The sequence below is a fragment of the Apium graveolens genome, chromosome 10 (assembly GCF_009905375.1).
Source record: "Apium graveolens cultivar Ventura chromosome 10, ASM990537v1, whole genome shotgun sequence".
NCBI classification, from domain to species: domain Eukaryota; kingdom Viridiplantae; phylum Streptophyta; class Magnoliopsida; order Apiales; family Apiaceae; genus Apium; species Apium graveolens.
Genome location: NC_133656.1, coordinates 233,748,963 through 233,769,855, shown reverse-complemented (window position 1 = coordinate 233,769,855; position 20,893 = coordinate 233,748,963). Strand labels below are relative to the sequence as shown.

Genomic DNA, 20,893 nt, shown 5'->3' with positions numbered 1-20,893 from the left:
TAATTACAACTCCTCTCCCGGTTCATTATAATTCCTAGATACAATCAAATATTCACGATTCCTTTAATTGTGTTAAGCACTCAATGACAGATTAACAATCACGAGAAAATAACAATCACAATAAAAATACTACTCAACTCTTGATTAACGAGACTAGCAACTCATTATATAAAAAATCAAAAATATATTAATAGCACAAACCATAAATATAATAGTTAAAGCTTAAATCATATAATTTTTTTTTTTGAAATCCGGGCGAATCCATTCGCTCATTATTCTCAAAGTGCTCCTCTCCCTTATTTCTTATTTCTCAAGAGTACAACTAGATCTATTTTATTCTACTACATATTATGGTAGTCTGTATATAATATCTCTAAAACCGTATATAATAAAGAGTTTTAATGATTTCTAAGATAATATAAAAAAAAATCCAAAATAAATTGAATTGTGATTTAAAATTCATAATATGTTCTTCAGATCTCATTATGGGCTGCGCTAATTGGAATCTTAATGTTGGACCAATTATAAATTGTAGATAATTCCGTTAGTTTCGCATGCGCTGTAAAATCGCTTAATTCTAACATTTAAAACTCAAGTTAAGGCTCAAAGCATGCAATCCACGAAATCCGAATTTCTTTCGGAGCCATGCCAAAAAAGTCCCCTTCTAAATTTGGAAATTCTTTATTTGGTGTCATGAAATAATAGATTCTAAACAATAATATCCAATTAATACTATAATATCTTAGATACGAGAATAAAATCTTTTGAAATAAATATATACTCTATCAAAATTTCTTAACAAAGCTTTTGCGGCGAAAAGTAATATATACTTAACAACTTAAAGAATTAAAAGCTATTGTTATATTTTGATAAATCGGGCCAAATAAGTATATACAACTGAATTCTATTTTATATTATAATCAGAAATGTGATCGTTCAATAAATTTTATTTTTTTCAAAAATCTTTTAACAATCACGACAACCTAAAAATTATAAATTTATCATTATATTTTGATAAAACGAATCATATAAGTACGTATAACCGAAACATTTTCTATATTGCAACCAAAACAATTGATGGTAATTAAGTAGCATTCATCTTTACGAATCAAATAAGTATGTATAACCAAAACATTTCTATATTCTAATCAAAATAGTAAGTGAACATAATTAATATATTTCGTATTTTTTTTAATATAGCTTAACAAACCTTTTTGCCGCGCAAAATATACACACACTGTTATTTTAACCGTTATCATCTTTTCAAAAGCATCATAACAAACTCTTTCCCGCGTAGTTATAATATCAAAATACCGTACGATGATCTTCATCAATTAAAAGTTATCACTATCGTTTGAATATACTACCGATATATTTCTGTAATCGGAATAGCTCTGAACACATAAACTCTGAGCACATAAACTGTATTTGCAATATTTAACCGGTAACATACTCGCCATCTAATCAAGTATGCAATATTTACCCAATAACATAATGATCACAGGTACATTATGTTTGTAATATTTATCGGATAACATACTCGGAACCTATATTTCCTAAAAGTTCATAGATTTTCATATCAATATGCATTGTGTATTAACAAAACTTGTTGGGTGATATTTTGACAATTTACAACTTGAGGGAAAAAAGTGTGAATTTCAAAAACTTTCTAGAGTTGTATTAGAGCCACCTATATAAGTGAACACATTACACATTACAAAGGGGGCAGAGTCTTGTTTATAAGAGATATACATTACATTACATAACATAGGCACAGCACAACAGAACACAACACATACATACATACATAAGAGGGGGTGCGTTTTTTCCTGTGAGGGGATTGTAAGAACAACCTGTGTTGCTGTCTTATGTTCCTCTCATCTTCAGATCCATCAGGTATAAACTGAAATTTATTATTTACACACTCTTTTTAAGTTGTCTGTAGATATATATGTATGTATCTTGAATTGTCTTATGTTTATTGAATTGTCTTATGTATGATTTGTGTATCTAGTTGCTGAATACATTCTTGAATTTATGTGTATCTATGTGGGGTTTGGTGTATCTATGTGTTTTTGTTGATAAATGGTTAAGTTTTGTCTGATAGGTTTTGAAAGTTTAATTTTTGTAAGAAGTTGTAAGTGTTGAAGCAAATTTACTTGGTTCGGGTATTAATCGAGGTGTGCAAATGGAAAAATGGGGTTTTTGGAATAGAATTAAGGTTGTATAGACCTTAATCATTGCAGAATCACCTTATGTTTTGTTGGCACCTAATTGTGAGATTATTTGTTGGCACCTAATTGTGAGATTATTTTAATTGCCTCGGGACATTTAGTTGTTAATTGTTAGTGTCTTGCTATGTTAGGATGATCGAGCCCTCATTTTTATCGATTCTCTAGTTTCAGCCTTTGGGGAAATTAAATATCGGAAAAAGTGGAAGTTGTTTGTATGGCTTCATTTAGCCTGCAAAAAAGCAAAAGGAAGGGTTTTAGGAGAATTTCCAATAAACCCGGATGCATTTGATGGTAGAGGTGGTGCTAGATTCATAGCATCCATTTTTGTGGTCTTTTCTTGATGCTAGACATGATGCTAGGATCATAGCTTCCATTTCATGCTGCCTTCCTTGTAAATTTGTAAAACACTTTCTTTTGAGGCCTCTTTTCACAGACAACATTTCTTTAGACAGAAATTAGATGTATAGGTGAGCGCAAGTCAATAAACGATATTTAGTTGTATGTTGGGAAAAGCTATTGATTGTGTTATTTGAAAGTGTCATTTTTTCAGTTGTATTTTGGTTCATGTGATACTAAGAGAACTCAAAGAGAATGCATGTCTGAAGTTTTAAATCGAACTGAGATGACGTATATATATATGTGTGTGTGTTTGTGTGTGTGTGTGTGTCTATATATGTTATATTTTACCTTTCTCGTTCCTTAAATGATAAACTGCACGAGAAAAAAGGCATACTGAAGCTGATAATCAGACAAATTTTTAATTTCTGTTTGAGGTCATTTTAATGTTGAATACCACAAGTGTCATAAACGTACATAGCTTGCAGACACTATATTACATGTTATAAGGCTTACCTACTACATCTTTACAATGTACTTGACATTTTGCCTTTTTTTTAGACTGCCTAACCATGTCATGTTGTTGGGTGTAAGGAGCATACCTTACAGTATTAAGATATCGGGAAGTTTAACTTATAAAGTTTCTTTTTGCATGTAAATATCTCATATTCTAATCTGGTTTCTTGAAAAATTAGTACAAGTAGGAAGATACATGATTGTTTATGCACTAAGGAACATCAATTCAATTTTATAGTGCCACTGTTATGAGATTAAGAGAAGAGGCAGTCGGGTACTAAAAGCATCAAGTTGACAATGTTGATACGGAGCTCCCTTTCTAGTTCCACCGAAGCTGCTATTTCTTTAAAATCTGACAATGGTGAAAAAGAGCTTATACGTGATTGGACCGCTGGTGGAGGTAGTTTGCAGAAAAGTACAGGATGTAAACATACTATCATTGGCCATAAAAGATCCATCCAAGATATGGAGAGAGAAGGAAACTGTACATGCCTTTTAAATCATATGAGTAGTTCATCACAACATTCAACTGTGGGTACAATGTCTGGGACTTCATTAATTACCTTTGTATATAAGCGAAGGAGGCTGCGAGACAGCTCTTCTTCTGTTCTCGACCAAGCATCAAACAAAGAAAAGCCAAGTCGAAGTTTTTTTTCAGAAATTAGTTGTGAATTCGCCAAAGAGCATGAAAACTCTATAGCGGAGGTAGAAACTGAAACTCATAGAGCTCCTGCTATGCTTCCTACAGAGTGCAATAAAGAACTCCTTTTATTGAAGTCAACGCCAGAAGGTTGCTCTTCTCAGGCTGAAGAATTGGGTTTAATAGAAAACTCACAGCGTGATGAGCTCAAAATTGTAGAGGCATGCCATGTGAATGACAGTTATTCTTCATCACAATTAAAGACGGATCTATGTGCAACCACGTCGGAGCCAAAATTGGATTACACTGGCGATTGCTCCTCAGCTGATGCATTGGTTATGGATGGCTTACAAGGTATTTGCAAAAAAGATGTAATTGCCTCTATTTGCAGATTTCTTGGGATAGATAAAGCAGTAAGTGCTTCTTCTAATGGTCCTCGTACTAATATTAACTGTATCTGTTTGTTGTCATGCAAAGTTTGCGATCAATCAGAGATGCTAATTTGTGATCAGTGTGAAGAGGCATTCCATACCTCTTGCTGCAACCCGCCTGTAAAAAATATTCCCCGCACTCAGCGGTTTTGTCATTCTTGTTTGAAGAAGCGGTCTGAGGCATTGAAGGAGATTTCCAGAGAACCAGTGAAGAAAAAGAGTGTAGCGAGCAGAAATAGAAATGCAACTTCAAAGTGCGCATCAAGTTTCATATCACGTTTGCTGGATGAAAACAAGCCTTACACCAGCAATGTTCGTGTCGGCCCGGAATTTCAAGCAGAGATTCCTGATTACTGTGGTCCAGTTGCCAAGTATGTTCCAACAATAAACTTCACTTAAATATTTTACTTTTTGGGGATCATTGCTCCGTGTCAGTTTTCCTGTCCAGTGTTTTAACTTTCAAGTCGTGAAATATTGATTCTGATCTTAGAAAGGTATCCTACAAAATCAATCAGTTTTCTGTAGATTGTCAACTAATATAATCACCCAGAAAGTTGATTACTAAATTCTGTAGGGATTTCTTTCACAGAATTTGTTGATCGTAAGCAAAACTCTACCAATACTATTACACTGATAATTATAGCATTTTATGTGTATACCACTTCCCTGAAATACTTCATAACTCTTGAGTATATTTAACACATGAATCAGAGCCCAGAGGAAACAAACTTCTACTTTTCGATATTTGGATTTGTCGACTTTGAATCTAGACCTTTTTTTTGTTAATTTTTGACATACTCCTAAAAATGTAATTATTGGTACTTTGTTTATCTAGTTCCACAGCAAACCTAATTGTTGGAACCAAATTGTTTATTCTCTAGTCATTTTCACTAATGCAAACGCTTCTCCTGATGCATCATACATTTTACATTTCAGAATTTTGTGTTTGTAATGTTACTTGATAATGCTATGTACCACTACGATTTTGTAATGATTATTACTTTTGTTTTACAGTTTGACTTTGTAAATATGAGATGCCTTGTATTTAAGTATTTCTTATGGAACTATAAATTATGTTGAACTAATATATAATAAAAAGAAGAATATGAACTATAAGATATTATAATTTTGTTGATTATTAATAATATTATTTTATGAGAACGAAATATGGTACAGTCACGTACCATTAAAAGGGCCTTTCAGCTTTTGATGAAACCAATATATTGACACAATATTTTTAAATTGGCAATCACAATTGCCTGATTACCTTGTAATCACAACTGACTAAATACACAATAAACCTCTGGGAAAACTTTTAACAATATGTTTTAAGTTTCCAATGAGATTCTTATGTAGAATGATAAAGTATTTTGTAATGATTAACTGCTGTTATTTTGTAATGATTATTACTTTTGTTTTACAGTTTGACTTTGTAAATATGAGATGCCTTGTATTTAAGTATTTCTTATGGAACTATAAATTATGTTGAACTAATATATAATAAAAAGAAGAATATGAACTATAAGATATTATAATTTTGTTGATTATTAATAATATTATTTTATGAGAACGAAATATGGTACAGTCACGTACCATTAAAAGGGCCTTTCAGCTTTTGATGAAACCAATATATTGACACAATATTTTTAAATTGGCAATCACAATTGCCTGATTACCTTGTAATCACAACTGACTAAATACACAATAAACCTCTGGGAAAACTTTTAACAATATGTTTTAAGTTTCCAATGAGATTCTTATGTAGAATGATAAAGTATCTGTTTTGTGATGTGGACCACCTAGACATACACTTATTTTATGCTACTTAGCAAAGTGGCATGATAATTTTGTTTGAGAATGTTCTAAATTGGCACATTTTGGAGTGTCTACTATTATATTACTCCGTAACAACAATGCGAAAAAGGAAAAACAAAACGAGGAAGAAGAAATGTAACAGAACAGGGGATATGTGTATGCACATGTTGATAAAAGTTTAAATTTACAATAAAACTTATCATATGGGTAATATTGTAAGCGTATATTTAGTTTTCCATTTTGTCCTTGCTAATATATGTTGATTCTCCATTAATGCTAAATGCTACACTCTAGTTTTACTTTGTTGGACTTAATTTTATTATAACTTACCATGCTGATCTTTAGCAGTGAGATCGTCAATATTGGGAAACCGTTGGAAATACATCCTTCAGTAGGTGCGAGCTCTCAGGTAAGCCTTCTACGTTCTATATGTACATAACAACTTAATTATTTCAGTTAAGTCAGTTAATGGAGTACTATATACAAGTATATGTTTATACTTTATACCTTTTCGCAGGAGGGAAATTTACGAAAGAATATACATATCTCGATTTGTAATTGGTTGCAATGCCGACAAGTCATGTATGGATTGAATGTTGCTGGCGCTGTATGCGGGAAGTGGCGCAGGTACACCAAAATTGCTTTGGTTTCTAATTTTAAAAGTGGTATATACCATTATTATATACCATAATCTACGCAAAATATTGAATACTTTTATCATGTAATTGTTAAGAATAATTTTTTAAAGTCTTGAAAGTTGCCTTGCCTTACGGAACGAGGGATCTATCAAGTGTTGTATATTACTTTGAAACCTGGAAAGTAATTGCTAATTCTCTGTAATACTGCTCATAAGTGTGATTGGTGGCATGTCCACACACCTTAAGCAAAATTTGATCTTACATAAATTTGAAACTATTCTAATAAGTATCATTTTTATCGTAGCATATTAGAAGTTACTCGAAAATTAAATTATTAAATAATAATTTAACCTTTTTGAATATATTACGATCACATGAAGTTTGAATAACTTTTGTTCATGTACCACACATTACATCTATACAGTTGGATCATCCAAAAAATGTCTAACAATAAAGTTAATCAAGGCGATCGCCTTAGTAACTTCTTATTAGATATCATTGTGACAACTTAACCCTATAAATTTGATGTAAATAAATGAATGACGCTGTATATGAAGTTTCAGCTGATTTATAATGATTTTTTCCCATGTTTAAATTGAAGAAAATCAAAAGATCCATACTGTTGAATAAGATAAACATTCTATTCATTGAATAATAATTGTAACTTCATAAATCACATTACATTGGATGTAGTTAGTTCATGTATGTGTGTCATATCATTGTCACAAAAATGTCTAAAAACAAATTTGTTAAGTGGCGGTCTACATTTACATTTGGTTATGACTTGCCAGTTGCCACATATTTCCATTCCCTTTTGATTTCATGAAATTGCTTCAAATTGATATAAACCTTCATTCAAAGTCGTAAATTAATATAAACTAATTTGCATGATTTGCCTAAATTTTTATGGTTTTCATGGGATCATTGTTATGGTTTTCATGGGATCGGCTCGCCACTTTTGTTTATATTTTATTGCTTAATTAAATAATTGTCAAGGCCACAAGGCATATTGACGAACCACGACGCTACCAAACAGTCTGGAGACCTAGGCGGTAAGGCGTCCGTTAGGTAAATTAGGCATTCTTTATGCAATTTTATTATGAGTTGCTCCAATGCTACACATGTAGTTTCCTCAGCCATGAGACAGCCATAAATGATTTAAGTAATTTTCTCCCAAGATATTACTAATGCATGCATAATTTTTTTCCCCTTAAATTCTCCACATTGTTGGTTAATAATAATTCTAATTAAGGTAGATATGGTCTTTTGCTATTATTCCGCAGAGCTCCGCTTTATGAACGTCAAACTAATACCTGGGAGTGTTCTGACTCTATCCTTTGGGATCCAAGCCATGCTGATTGTGCTGTTCCACAGGTAATAATTGCTCTCTCCTCAAATAATTCTTATATTTCCGTTTCCAGTCACAGGTATATATGGTCATTGGTCCATGTATGGAGCAGGACTTTTTCCACTTCAGTTGGATTCTTGAACTCGTTTCTTTATTGGCATGTAGCCAATGTGTTTTATTTTACCTTTTGAGTTCCTGTAAAGTTTCACATTCAGTTTCCTTACTTTTGCTTTTATGTATTTCAAAAAATGCCAACGGGGTTTAGTTTTAAAACACTTAGGCGGCCTGAGGAGGTGAGGTCCAACCGTCCTAGGTAAGAGGCAATAGATTGAAAGCGAGCGCTTTAAGATGAAGCAATGGCAGTGTGACCCTTAAATAATTTTGATATTCATAACATGTAAGTCATAACATGACTAGAAGTAGCAAAACCCTGTAATATAATGCATAATTAACGTCATGTAAGTCTAAAATTTATAGATAAACATAAAAGAATACAAAGCAGAATTTGATTGTTAATAATACATATAATTGAAACTATTTTATTGTTGTTGAAAATTTGAGTAACTATTAAATTTAAATGTCCTCCAATAACATGTGAATAATTTTTCTCTAGAAAGAAAGGAAGAAAAATAAATCCAATTAACAATCCAGTGTTTAATTAGTAACTGTACTTGAACAGTGAAGATTATAAATATAAATTTAGGACAATGCGCCAATTTTGTTTTTTTCACGGAAAGCCTCTTAAAACCATGGTGCAGCCTTTGCATGCGTTGCCCTCTTATGTTGCTTCAGGGAATTGCCCGGCCTTATGTGTTTTGACAAGGCACTGCTTACTTTGCCTCATAGCCTGAAGGCCCCCTTTTTGAAACTTAGCAAAGGAGTGTCATTTTTAAGATAATTGGTATATCTGGTCGGTGTGCTTTTGTTGAATTCCTATGCCTTGAAAACTCTAACTTCTCCTGTCTGTTTCTTCTTATATTGCTTTCAGGAACTGAGCACAAAACAAATTCAGAAGGATTTGAAGTACATAAACAAGGTATGTTGGCCTTTTTCCTTATAGAAATATGAATATTGTCGGCCAGAGTTGTAGTATAAATCTGGTTGATACCGATTACAGTGCTGACAATTTGCATGATACATGTCATCCTTGCTGCTAGAAATACCAAGTTTCAGCAGAAAGTAATCTGCTAAATATAAATTATAATCTCGCTTTAGTTCATCTCTTAAGTACATTTCTTGAAAGTATACAAGGTAAAATTCACCTCCCCCCCAACACACACAGTGAAACACTGAATCACTGATCAATGATATTAGACTTATCAGATGTGTAATCATATATGCACAAGTCTTGTTGGCCAGTGAACTACTCGTAACAATGCCATTGACCATCCATATCACTTGATGCTCTTCTCATTTGTCTCTGAGCTACTAAGGGAACAGAAATAAAATTAGTTAAGGTTCATGGTATGCACTCTCTCATATGACATAATACGCAGGAATGTTGGAGAGGTTTTATTTTCTCTGTCATTCCGCCCTATGCAGCACATAAGCAATTCAAAAAAATCAGTATCAATGCTCATAGTACTTTCGCATATATTTGTTGTTACTACTCCATTTATCATGGGCATGGATATGTTTCTTCATGAGGAATATGGAAAATTTACTGTAGAAAGTGCATGATTTTCCACGTTAAATGTGCTGCACGTATTTTTTGTTTGTCATCATATTGGGGAGTTGCATGAAAAGACAATTAATTGCCTTTGTAAGCTTCTAGAGCATTACCACATGATGTGTGTTGAGACTTACGTATTAACTATTCACCCATGAAGTTAGCTAGTAGTCTGCAGCTTCCCATATGAATTGTTTAGTAGTAACCCATCAAGGTATTAACTATTAAAATTTAGTGTCCATCTTTGCTAGTCTTTAGATAATCATTTTTCGCCCGCCATTGTGATTAATCTGGAAGTCAAGCATTTTCTATTTTCCAGAATGCTAAACCGGTAAGGACCTTGATTGTTAATAATAATATGTCATCTTGAAAGTGGGAATAATGGGATATTCATTTAATACATTATGTGATGCAGTTAAAACCGCAACTGGCTGCTATGAAGCATAAAGTTGGTCGGATCAAGGGTTCTGATCGTAAGGGTAAGCGTCCAGCAAAGCGTGTGAGAAAAGCGGGTGCATTATAACTATCAAAATCAGTGTTTACACATCAAACATGCATGCAAAGTCAATTTTCCAGAGTCTCCAAAATCACCGGTGTTATATCTCATATTTGTCTGTCGTATCAGGGAAATGTTTTTAAATTAATGTGTATTTTTGTGTATCATATATTACTGGGACGTATGGAGTAATTCATCCAACGCCAGTATTAGTATTTCTGCGGTAGCTATACAGCATCCTGTTGGCTGTATTTCGTTTTGTATACAGCGATCGGCCCGTAGATCTAAAAGGATCTATCGTTAGGCCCAACCGGATATCGCTTGTCCACAAAAAAATTGGTTTTTTGTAGTAGTTCATGAGACCTCAGACAGAAGATGTTATGTATGAGATAAAAGAATATGCAATTGTTGAGGGAGCTAGATTTAATCTCTCCCTCTGTAAACTTCAATAAAATTTGGATTTGTGATACAAAGTCGTATTATATCTTAAATTAAGACGTCCTTTATCGTCTAATCAAATTAAAACTTTCAAGTATTCAATTTGTTGTTTAGTCTCTTTCTTTTACAGGTTATAGTGTTGATAGCAATGCCTCCTTAAGTGCAAGTTATGCTCAGGAATTTATTTTTTTACGAAAACAGAATGGAAATTGTTTAGATCAGTAACATAAGGATTCTGCTAACAATTAGTCTCTGTGTAGTAGCCTAGTAGGTAGATAGTTTCAAAACTGAAGTCACTGGATAAAAAACATGCCAAGAGAGCAAGAGTTTCAGCTGTTCAAGATCAGTTTAAAAACATACCCCATAGTTAAAGAGCTATTAGGTGTGCTTAAATTGAATAAATAAAATTTCAGAAGCACCATTGTTTTGTACCTGTGCATATCACTCTCACCTATATATTTGATTTATTTACTTTACCTTGAACATGTCGGTGAAAGTGCATTAATAGAAAATTTATAGGTGTTTGGTAAATAGATGATAGAACACTACTTTTTAAAAAGATTGCTACTGTTCCTTTCTTTTCTTTAAAAAAAAAATAATAATAAGTTTCTGATCAAATAACTTCATTATCTGAAAATAGTTGCTTATAAAAAAGCAGCAGAAAGTGAGTTGTCTTCATCGCCTCCTTGGTTTCTGCAACATTGCAAGAAGCAAAGATTATAGTTGAAGCTGCTAATTTTCAGATATAGCTTCTTTGCGACGAAGACAACTCGCTTTCTGCTTCCTTTCTTGATACACAGGACTTAATTTGTGTGAATAACCAGATGCAGAAACGTAATGTAATATAGGCTGGATACAATCCTTATAAATTCGACATGCTTGAGGAAAAAATTGAGATTGGATTTAAACGATCTAAAACTAGTTTACATCTTACAATAACGTGTATGGCTTGAACAAGAATTTCTTTTTCTTCCTAAAAAGCCATCATATTTACTATTGAATTTTGATAATGCTTTGTGACTAACAATAATGATTTTACAAGTTCAAATATTGCTGTCTCTTAGTTCAGCTACAGGGACAAAGATAACCGACGATACATTTGTGCTACGTTTATTTGTTTTGACATATCCGCGATTGGGGAGTGCCTTCAAAACCTGCTGAATATTTTCCAGCCTGTCCTTCATTTTACACAACTTCTCCATTTCAGCCTCTGCTTCTCGTAATTCACCTCCCTTGATGATTGTTTTCTTTCTTCTTATTGCCTTCTCCTTTAACAGTTTTAAGCTGACATCATCACCCGTGTCTGGAGAAGCCTGATGTGTATACAAAAAGATTGAGCGTATATTTCTTTCAAACAGACTTACGTTAAATCAGTCAAGCCTCATAAAAATCTGATGTAAGCTAGATTCTTCACAGTACTGATACAATTAACAGTTCACTTTATACAACAGTATAACTTCACAATCTGTAAGAAATTAATGCAAACAGCAACCCTAGTCCTGTATGGAACACAGTCTTTAGTATTGAAACTATGCACATACATGACCTATTGCGGGGAAAAAAAAGGACCTGTCTTATTTCCAACTCAACAAGGATATAGTGCATCCGTGGTAAAGTTTGTGACATATTTTACAGGTCACCACCAGTTTTCTTTCGGATTTGGCTATTCTTATTCAGCTGATAAACATTGGAATGATATATTATTGTAGATAAAGTCGAGTCTTTTCTGGCAGCAAACTTATTGATCTCTTATCAGAATGAAGTTCTTCTTCGTATGACTTTCTGTTCCTTTTGTCTAATCAAGATGATTATGATCTTTAGCACAGAGTGGACATCAATTGCCAGATGTTTATTTCAGTAATATATAGTGCAGAATGCAAAACAGTTTTGATATATTTAGATTTCCATTGTCCCTGAAACACAAATAGGGTTGTGTTTGGGTTAAATGGAAAGAATGAGGTAGGCATGCGAATATAAAATATGAAGCAGAACAGAGGGGGGAAGAATGAATTACACGAGGTGGAAAAGGATAAAATAAAAAAAAGATAGAGCTATCCCCCCCCCCTCAAATTTTATACCATACAGCGGACGTCCACACTAATGGAGCATATATCCTCATGCCCCCTCAATAGCAAGCTTGTTTGTCTGGCTTTTCATGTTCGAGACAAGTCTCACTTTTTATATGTTAGACAGTCTAAAAGGTTCAACAAGAGAAGCTGAACTACCAACTGTTTAAAGATTCCTGAAAAGATCCCTTTATAGGTTTTGCTATCTTCTAGTAAGCAGCAAGCAGCAAACTAAACACATATAATATATCTAGGTTATACTAAAGAAAACCATGCAGAGACAACAAACACAAGCATTGGCATTTAATTATTCTCAAGTTTCTTTTTGTAGGAAGTGAAACTAATTTCTTAACTTTCATTATAACTCAAATACATCTAAAACAAAAGAACTTCAAGCCTAGCTGGATATAGAACTGTTGACTAAAGAATACCTTTTTACTGATTTTCGAGCCAAGCTGTGTTTTTCCCTGCGGATAACTGGTGAATGATGGAAGATTCTTTCTCCTCTGAAACCTTATTATATCTTTTGGTAGGTTGACCATTTGTACTGATGACATGTCCTGTACTGGCAGTAGATCTGCAGATTTATCTTGGCCATTATCTGATTTGCATTCCATAGAACCCCTTGGACTAGCAGTATGCAACTTCTTCCCCGTCTCTACCTGTACATCAAGAGAGGTATTACATTTAAAATTCAGGACGTGCATAGAAAAATCCCAAGTACAAAGTCATGTGCCTTTTAGCACTCAATATCAAGGATCCATGGAGCACTAGATAGAAAGCCACTTTTGGCAACTAATAGATTATTGCGCTAAGATATTATAAAAGGCTATGGGTTATTCAAAACCCTTCACCCCACGATATGTTCAGCCAAAACCTATATTCCTTCTTTCCCGTGCCAACTCTTCAAGCCTCTCCTAGTTCCTACTTTCTCCTATTACTACCATACCTCCTCATTTCTACACACCAAGGGTTAAAGTGCCAACTCTGCAAGCCTCTCCTAGTTCGTACTTTCTCCTACAACAAAGTCGTTCTACAAGCGTTGAGAACTTGCGGAGAAGGAGAATTTGTGGATCAAATCCAAGGAAAATTATGTTCATTGTATCACAAGTTCTCTCAATCTACTGAAATAATTTGCTTTGGTATCTAGGCACAAATCTTCCCAAACCAAGTCAAAATCTCTTAGTAGATGCTAGATTCCACGATTATTCTTGGTTTTATTGCTACCCTGATTATCATATAAAAGTAATAAAACTTTAGGGGATTCAAGCACAGAGTGAACTTCCCTATGAGCATGTCAATTGTATTCCACTAATTAGTATGCTTCATGTCAGAGTTCAAAAGATCAAAGGTAAACAATTTGAGTGAATGTGTCGAGAAGCTTAAGACATATTTTACCGAATACATAAATTCTTCATAAATTAGAAGGATTGTTTTTAAAGTAGAACCAACTCACCTTCCTAGATTTTAGCGCTAGGTAGCGAGCATTTTTGAACCATTTGTTAACCTGAAAGCAGCAAAAGTAACAGTAACGTAAGTATTTGTTACAAATTTATATATAATCGGATTCTGTACCAACTAAATCCTCTCTCGCACCCGTTCTTTTTCCCGGTGTGCAGAAATTTATACAAGGGACTTACCTTCTCAAATTCAAGACCTAATTCATTAGAAAGATTTTCTCTGATCAATCTTGACGGAAGTTCATTTTCCACAAATGCAAGGCGGAGCTTCTGCGAAAACAGTAACAAATTAAAGTATATAAAATATTAAAAATTATTTGAGTGCAACTTGTGGTAAACATAGAACTCAGATTACCTCGACTGCATCAGGAGGTAGTCTGAAAAAGGGTCTTTTATTATTATGATCTTTCACTTTTGGCGTACTCTTTTCTGAATGCTTTTTCTCATTCTCACACATAGCCATAAGGGTGCTGGCTGCATCAGACTCCTTTGCTCTCCTCTTCCTCTTAGTAGGACCCCAGTCTTCATCTTCACTAATTTGTTCATTTGCAAAAGTATCCTTGCCAAACATTTCCTGTAGAAAGAGACACATGAACAAAATCCACATATAAGTTATGCTCTGAACCCGTGCAATATTATAAATAAAATATAACTTGATAGATACAAAGATATTTAAGAACAACCTAAATTGAAGTAGACGGGCAAAATAGCATTTATCTAAAGCGCAGGGGGGGGGGGGTACCATGTACTCTTGGAACCATCTTATCTTGCATTTATATAAAAGTTTTGTGCTCAAAAGAATGAGTGGGTTTACAGGCAATAGGGAATTGTAACAATAAATTCATAATGTTACTTCAATTTCACCGAGGTTGTTATGTTAAAACTTTCTTTGTTATAGGGCTAGCGATTGAATCGTTCTTCTTGGAGAACTCTATCATTTATTGCACACTCAGATTCTTTACTCACAAAACTCCTTCTGACTTGATCACTCCGTTCTATTGGAGCTACATAATGGTAATCAAATGCAATATTAGTGTTGAAATGCTATAAGATTATACAGAGTACACCTTAAAAGGTAAAAACTTAAATAGTTTATACAATGAATAACATCATTGATGAGGAGGATTGTGATAGAATTTGACAGCAATGCTAGGGGAGAAAAGATGGTAAGCAATACATGAGAAAATACTGATAAGAAGAGATATGTTACTAATCCCCTTGAAAGGATTCACATAGTCAAATGTTGCATGTGCCTATGCGGGGCACTTAAAACTTAGAAAAACGCAAGAACTATAAGATCTTGATCACACACCAAACATACCCAGGATATCCCACTTTCAAGTAGGATCTGGAGACAATGAGATGTACACGGACCTCCCACCTTGAAACTATAAAATTTGACCGGACCGAATTATTTGTTGTAATAGAGATAGAGATTATTGTGCATTCAAGTATCATATTAAAGAAAACATCCCAATTTTACAAGTCATCTACTTCAATAACAAGGATGACTTTGTTAAACATCAAGTTGAATTTATAAACACTCACATCATACAGCTTCTGATAGTTAACTTCTTTTCGTTGTCTGCGACCGCCAAGGATTTCACAATCACTTGTTTCATTAGAGTCTGTGCCAAAATTTGTTTTCCAAGTTCTTTCTTCTAATGCTTCAAGTCCTGAAAACAATTCCCCCTCTGGAAAGCAAAGGCTGCTAGAACTGCTCGTAGCTCCAGAGGAATCATCTTCTGATCCAGCTCTGCTGTAGCTGCAGCTGCAGTTCTCAGAATTTTCTGGATCAAAGTCATCATCCTCAGAATCATCTGACGGGAAATCCTGTTCTGGATCTAAAATTGAGCCTCCACCATCAGGCAAAGCAGCTTCTTCCTTGAAGATATCCTATTTTGATCCCATATTAAATTAAATACAGAAGCAGCACCATATATTAAGAGAATATGAGGAGTTACAGCTATAACCGACCTGCCAATTACTCTCCGGAGAGAAATGTGTACCTAGATGCGCATTTATTGCTTCCAATATATCTGTCTTACATTCGCAATATTTGCAAAGCCATCCTTGGTCGCCCATGGGAACTAATTGATCATTGAATACACTACAAGTAAGTTCCAAATATATGAATTCTGCATTTAATAGAGATAACAAAGGGAAGAAAATAATACAGGCTATGCTAGCACAATCCTTTTCGCTCATATTAAAGATACAGGGAGAATTTGAGGAACTTACTGTTTTCAGTCAACAATGGAGGGTCAAGACATTTTTGATGAAAAGCAGAGTTGCATGACCCATCACACAGTATAATATCATTATCTGGGAAAGCTTCTCGCAACTTGCATATAGCACAAATTATCTGAATGAAGATGATATAAAAACATTAGCAGAGCTATTTAAGCTGATTTCTAATACTAAGAGCGGTTTGGCTGCCCGTGTTATTGCAATTATAAATTGCTTCTGATTGGCGGTGAAAGATGAAGTTACTTTTGCAATATCTATATCTGCAAAGTAGATATAAAGAAACCAAAAATGCATACAAAGAAAAACGAGATATATAGGAATAAAACTGCAAAGAAAAAATACTTGATATATCAAACATGATGTCAAGTGAGCTTCAGGAAATGAAATTGAAGGACAATTTTTATAATAAATTAACTATGTTAATAATATAATCACTTGAACATAGGTACTTTAGTAATTCTTACTGTCAAATATAGAATTGATCGAATTTAAGCAATATATAGCTACTGTAATGCATTCTTACATGTTCGTGATATACAGATCCATCAGGAGCAACTGCAGATTCTTCAATGCATCCAACAGAGCCAAGTGATTCCAGCTGGCGTACGGAATCACGAATTGCAAGTTTACATTTTAATATCTGCTGCTTTGCTCTTTGTAGTTCCTTTTCTGGCCTAATCTTTTCTCGGCTGAGAAATAGGAGAATAAGCAGTTTCTTACGAGGCATAATCTGAAGTGGACAGGATACTAAAAACACTGAACTTTGCTAATATCTAGATAAAAGCATCAAGTTTCTAGAAAAATTTCAACAGACTATCATTATAAACATTTAAGTTTTTCTTTTAATTTTTTACTAGCAATAAACATCATTATTGTACCATTTAATACAAGATGATAGTAGGTTAAAGATAAGAACTCGTAGTTTTAATTTGCTCAAGTATGCACCGCAATGAACTAATCTCGCTTAGATTATACAGTAGTGTTCCACTAAAACTATTATACAGACTCATGCACTAAATAATGATGGAAACACCAAGGCTGTGCTTCAACTAAATAGAAAGCGTCGAATGCAATGTGACTTGGGTTTCTTCTTGAAATTTGTGTGTAATATTTACCCAGGAAAAGGGGGACTGGGGAGGTCTCATGGCCTAGTAGTAAGGAGTGTGTTATATAGGCAATAGCTACTACTTCGCTGACGTACATATTATTGGACTGTTTATATTTACTGCATGCCTTTACTATCCATACAAATTATTTCCACTATCAACATTGTTGCCTTTCTGCAGCTTCTTAAATAAATTAAAAATTCTGTTAAGACTTTCGGTAATATTCAACGTCTACCAGGGTACTTGCGTACACAAATTTTAATCTTTAAAGTAGGGGCAATGACATTTTTTCTCATTCCTCTCGCGAGATATCTTACAAACATCATCATTTTTTATCTACACACTAAATCTTTCTTCAATCTTAAATCCTTTGATGGAGATTTCTTCATGTTTCCTATTCTTTTTCCCATTTTTCCTCTCCAACCAACCATACACAGAAAATCTTTTCTATGAAACAGTATAAGCCATAAGACCGACATTCTTTTAACATAAGATATCCGGGCTACATAATTTACTTGCATTTTCAAATATTATACTCTATTATTAGAGAACTCTTAACTTGGTAACTAGTACTTCAAATTTTTACTACAATTGATTTTTGGTAAACCATATTTAACCTACAATGTGTATCACATACCAATACAGGTTCTATGAACTAAAGCGATCCGTATTCCAAGTGCAATGGGTGAACCAAATTTGGATGGACAATATCTCCCTTGTATCTAGAATGCCAACCACTATCTGAAATTAAAGTAGTACTAATAAAAACCCTATGGATCACTCAAGTCTGATCCCACGCGTTACATGACATTGATGCAATTGCTCTATATTCAATTTCTTTAAATTTTTGTAGGCTTACATGTTGTGCCACATAATTCTCAACAACAGTCTTCTATATAATTGTAATTTGTATATGAGGTTGCTAGTAGGGGATCTACTGCTGAACTCAGTCATTATATCTATGGTAAAGTATGAGCCACAAGTGATATGGACCGACACATGCAAAGTTGGGCAGGAAGAGTGTCTCTGATGCCTTTTGTATCTAAGTAAGTCATCTTGATTTTACAGCTATATATATAACACCGTGTAATACATTACAAAGAAAGCTTAGACTCTAATTAACATAAATACAGTAGTGCATAATACGAATTGAAGCAGGAAGTTTTAATTTCTTCCCGACATGATTTTAAAATTTAAGCCAGAAAAACAGCAGCCTCAAGGTGTCGATTTCCCACCAATCATCCTGCCCGTAAAGAGCAGACACAGGTATTTAATATTCTTTGCTAAAATTTATTTCCTGACTCAAAACTACCAGAGTCTCCGAGGCATGATTTGAAATAAAGATACTATTGGACTGAAAAAAATAATCTTAATACCTCTGACCTTTCCACCCTTCCCCTGCGTAGGCATCGATAAGGTTCTGTTCCAGCTTCATTTTTACTAGCAGGTACCTTGTTCTCCTCTGCAACCGGGTGGGTTCATCATGCTCCACGTTATTCTTTCGCCTTTTCCGCTTTCTACTCTTCTTTATATTTTGAGATCTGGCATTCTCTTTGGGTTGTGTTCCAGTTCCATTGGAAATATTTTCAACTTGGCATTTAAGTGAAGACTGCTTCTTCGTGGTCTTGATTTTCTGTAGTTTTGCTTTCTTGATTAGATTTTTTATGGAGTCATTTCTCCTGTCCTTTTTTACACGGTCCATTTTTTTCTTGGGGATAACCAAATTAATAAGTTTTTCTTGAAGAAGTGGTTTTGGCTTCTTGCCTAGTGCTTTTTCTTTACCACTTTTCATCTGCAGTGACTTCTTTAACTCCATTAGGGTTTGCCTTTTTCCACCTCCGGTCATAGTTTCACTCCCTGTAATTAGAATATATTCTACAATGAAAATATACAAGAAAGAAGTTATGACTTCTGCACCAATAGCCAAGAATTGTATAATCATAGATGTAACTAAGAAAACATGTAAAGGTCTGTATAGAGAATATAGAATGCAAAGAAAATAATATTTCCAAAGTGAAACATCAGGCATGATATACTCGTTACACTTGCAACTCCCCGCCTTTTAAACATACAAGGGTAGAAAAAAGGGGTTGGGGGGGGGGGTACTGAAACTTAAATAACATATGACATCTAGACTGCATTGTGAAACAAGTACACAGACTATGCAAATGCAATGAAACTGTATAACATATGACATCTAGACTGCATTGTGAAACAAGTACACAGACTATGCAAATGCAATGAAACTGTATGGAATTAGCACAAAGAACTGTCCGCATATGATCAGGAAAATAGGAGCCATCACAACATAAATCCATTATACCAATTTTTTACAAGTAATAGGGGTTGCCAGTCGGAACCTATTAAAAAAGAGAAAATTATTACCACTTACAGTTAAGCTTAGTTAACCCGGAGCTAATTTTACTCGACCCAAATGGCATAATCACAATTCACAATCCTGATATTTCCAATCATGATTATGCACCAAAATCAAAATTGTAGCCCTAAATCCTTGTAAAAACTACACCTTTATATCGTGAACTAGAAATTCATCCAAAAACACGGTATAATCAATTGAAAACACAACCAAACCTGACCACCAATTCCTACAATTATTCAAATTCAACCGAAACAACAATTAAATACAACATTACAATGCAACCAACCTAAACACATAAAATCAACAACCCAATACAAACAAACACTGATCAAGAAAATCCAACAACATGGGCACTACTTAAAATCTCACACACATTGCAAAGAACTAAAATACAGCAAGAATCAACATGAAATATCAACACTGATCTCAACACACACTGCAAAGAACTAACATAAAGCAAGAACTAACATGAAATATCAACAAAACTCAAAAGGGTATTCATATAACACTTAAAACAATACTATAAACTAATCATTAGCACATAAAAATCACCTGAAGAAAAAGATCTGTGAAAATTATGGTAAGATTTGAAGTTTTGATGAAATTTAAAAGGGTGGGCTTTTATGTAAATTGGCCAGCGTTTAGACTTTCCTCTTCGCCATCTGTATGTTTGAATCGTTGCCTGCACCAAAATTTACACTTGTGTTTTTGTATAAGGAGCTAGCTGCTATAAAGTCTGCTCAATTTCTATCTTCCCTGTTATTAAAAGCGATTCTCAATTTTATACATTTGTTTGTTTATGTTTTATATTTTTGTTGTGAAAAGTTTAAATGATTTTGACATTTATCTAAAATTTTGAAGGAACAATTTAAAGGGGTTTTTTTAAAGAATAACTAACTTGATAGAAAATATTTTCAAAAATACGTTGTAACCCTAAATATAACAAGAATGCAATATTTGTAAATTTCTGCAACCTTCTATGAAATCTCATTTGCAACTTTTTAGTTTTACCGTATTTTTGAAAATATAAATATTTTTGATAAATTTCTTAATTAAAAAAGGACATAAAA

General features: G+C 33.8%; 2 protein-coding genes across 5 annotated transcripts; one reads left to right on the top strand and one right to left on the bottom strand.

Moving 5' to 3' along the window:
• The first annotated feature begins 1,714 nt into the window (after positions 1 to 1,714).
• On the top strand, positions 1,715 to 10,609 carry LOC141693048 (uncharacterized). Of its 2 annotated transcripts, none has more exons than XM_074498035.1 (8): positions 1,715 to 1,896; positions 3,325 to 4,080; positions 4,204 to 4,528; positions 6,321 to 6,381; positions 6,490 to 6,599; positions 7,894 to 7,984; positions 8,947 to 8,994; positions 10,043 to 10,609. In XM_074498035.1, the coding sequence occupies exons 2-8, from the start codon at positions 3,384 to 3,386 to the stop codon at positions 10,148 to 10,150; spliced, it is 1,440 nt and encodes a 479-aa protein (XP_074354136.1). In that variant the 5' UTR covers positions 1,715 to 1,896; positions 3,325 to 3,383; the 3' UTR covers positions 10,151 to 10,609. The 2 variants fall into 2 exon arrangements, with proteins under 2 accessions (XP_074354136.1, XP_074354135.1); XM_074498034.1 differs by having other exon boundaries at positions 6,318 to 6,381.
• An 816-nt stretch (positions 10,610 to 11,425) lies between these two features.
• LOC141692424 (pathogenesis-related homeodomain protein) lies at positions 11,426 to 20,602 on the bottom strand. Of its 3 annotated transcripts, none has more exons than XM_074497252.1 (11): positions 20,376 to 20,599; positions 18,820 to 19,318; positions 16,861 to 17,026; positions 16,329 to 16,452; positions 16,065 to 16,177; positions 15,636 to 15,983; positions 14,443 to 14,661; positions 14,268 to 14,357; positions 14,084 to 14,134; positions 13,059 to 13,289; positions 11,426 to 11,874 (listed from the first exon to the last, which is right to left on the bottom strand). In XM_074497252.1, exons 2-11 carry the CDS (start codon positions 19,287 to 19,289, stop codon positions 11,605 to 11,607), a joined length of 2,082 nt encoding a protein of 693 aa, XP_074353353.1. In that variant the 5' UTR covers positions 19,290 to 19,318; positions 20,376 to 20,599; the 3' UTR covers positions 11,426 to 11,604. The 3 variants fall into 3 exon arrangements, with proteins under 3 accessions (XP_074353353.1, XP_074353354.1, XP_074353355.1); XM_074497253.1 differs by having other exon boundaries at positions 18,820 to 19,300; XM_074497254.1 differs by lacking the exon at positions 11,426 to 11,874 and adding an exon at positions 11,891 to 12,474 and having other exon boundaries at positions 20,376 to 20,602.
• Between the last annotated feature and the right edge of the window lie 291 nt (positions 20,603 to 20,893).

Coding starts and splice junctions, on each gene's coding strand:
- LOC141693048 (XM_074498034.1), top strand. CDS start 3,384: ATGTTGATACGGAGCTCCCTTTCTAGTTCCACCGAAGCTGCTATTTCT. Junction 4,081..4,203: donor GGTTATGGATGGCTTACAAG/GTATTTGCAAAA, acceptor TGTCATGCAAAG/TTTGCGATCAATCAGAGATG. Junction 6,382..6,489: donor CAGTAGGTGCGAGCTCTCAG/GTAAGCCTTCTA, acceptor ACCTTTTCGCAG/GAGGGAAATTTACGAAAGAA.
- LOC141692424 (XM_074497252.1), bottom strand. CDS start 19,289: ATGACCGGAGGTGGAAAAAGGCAAACCCTAATGGAGTTAAAGAAGTCA. Junction 14,662..15,635: donor ACTATCAGAAGCTGTATGAT/GTGAGTGTTTAT, acceptor CTCTTTCTACAG/GAAATGTTTGGCAAGGATAC. Junction 11,875..13,058: donor GCTCGAAAATCAGTAAAAAG/GTATTCTTTAGT, acceptor TATACACATCAG/GCTTCTCCAGACACGGGTGA.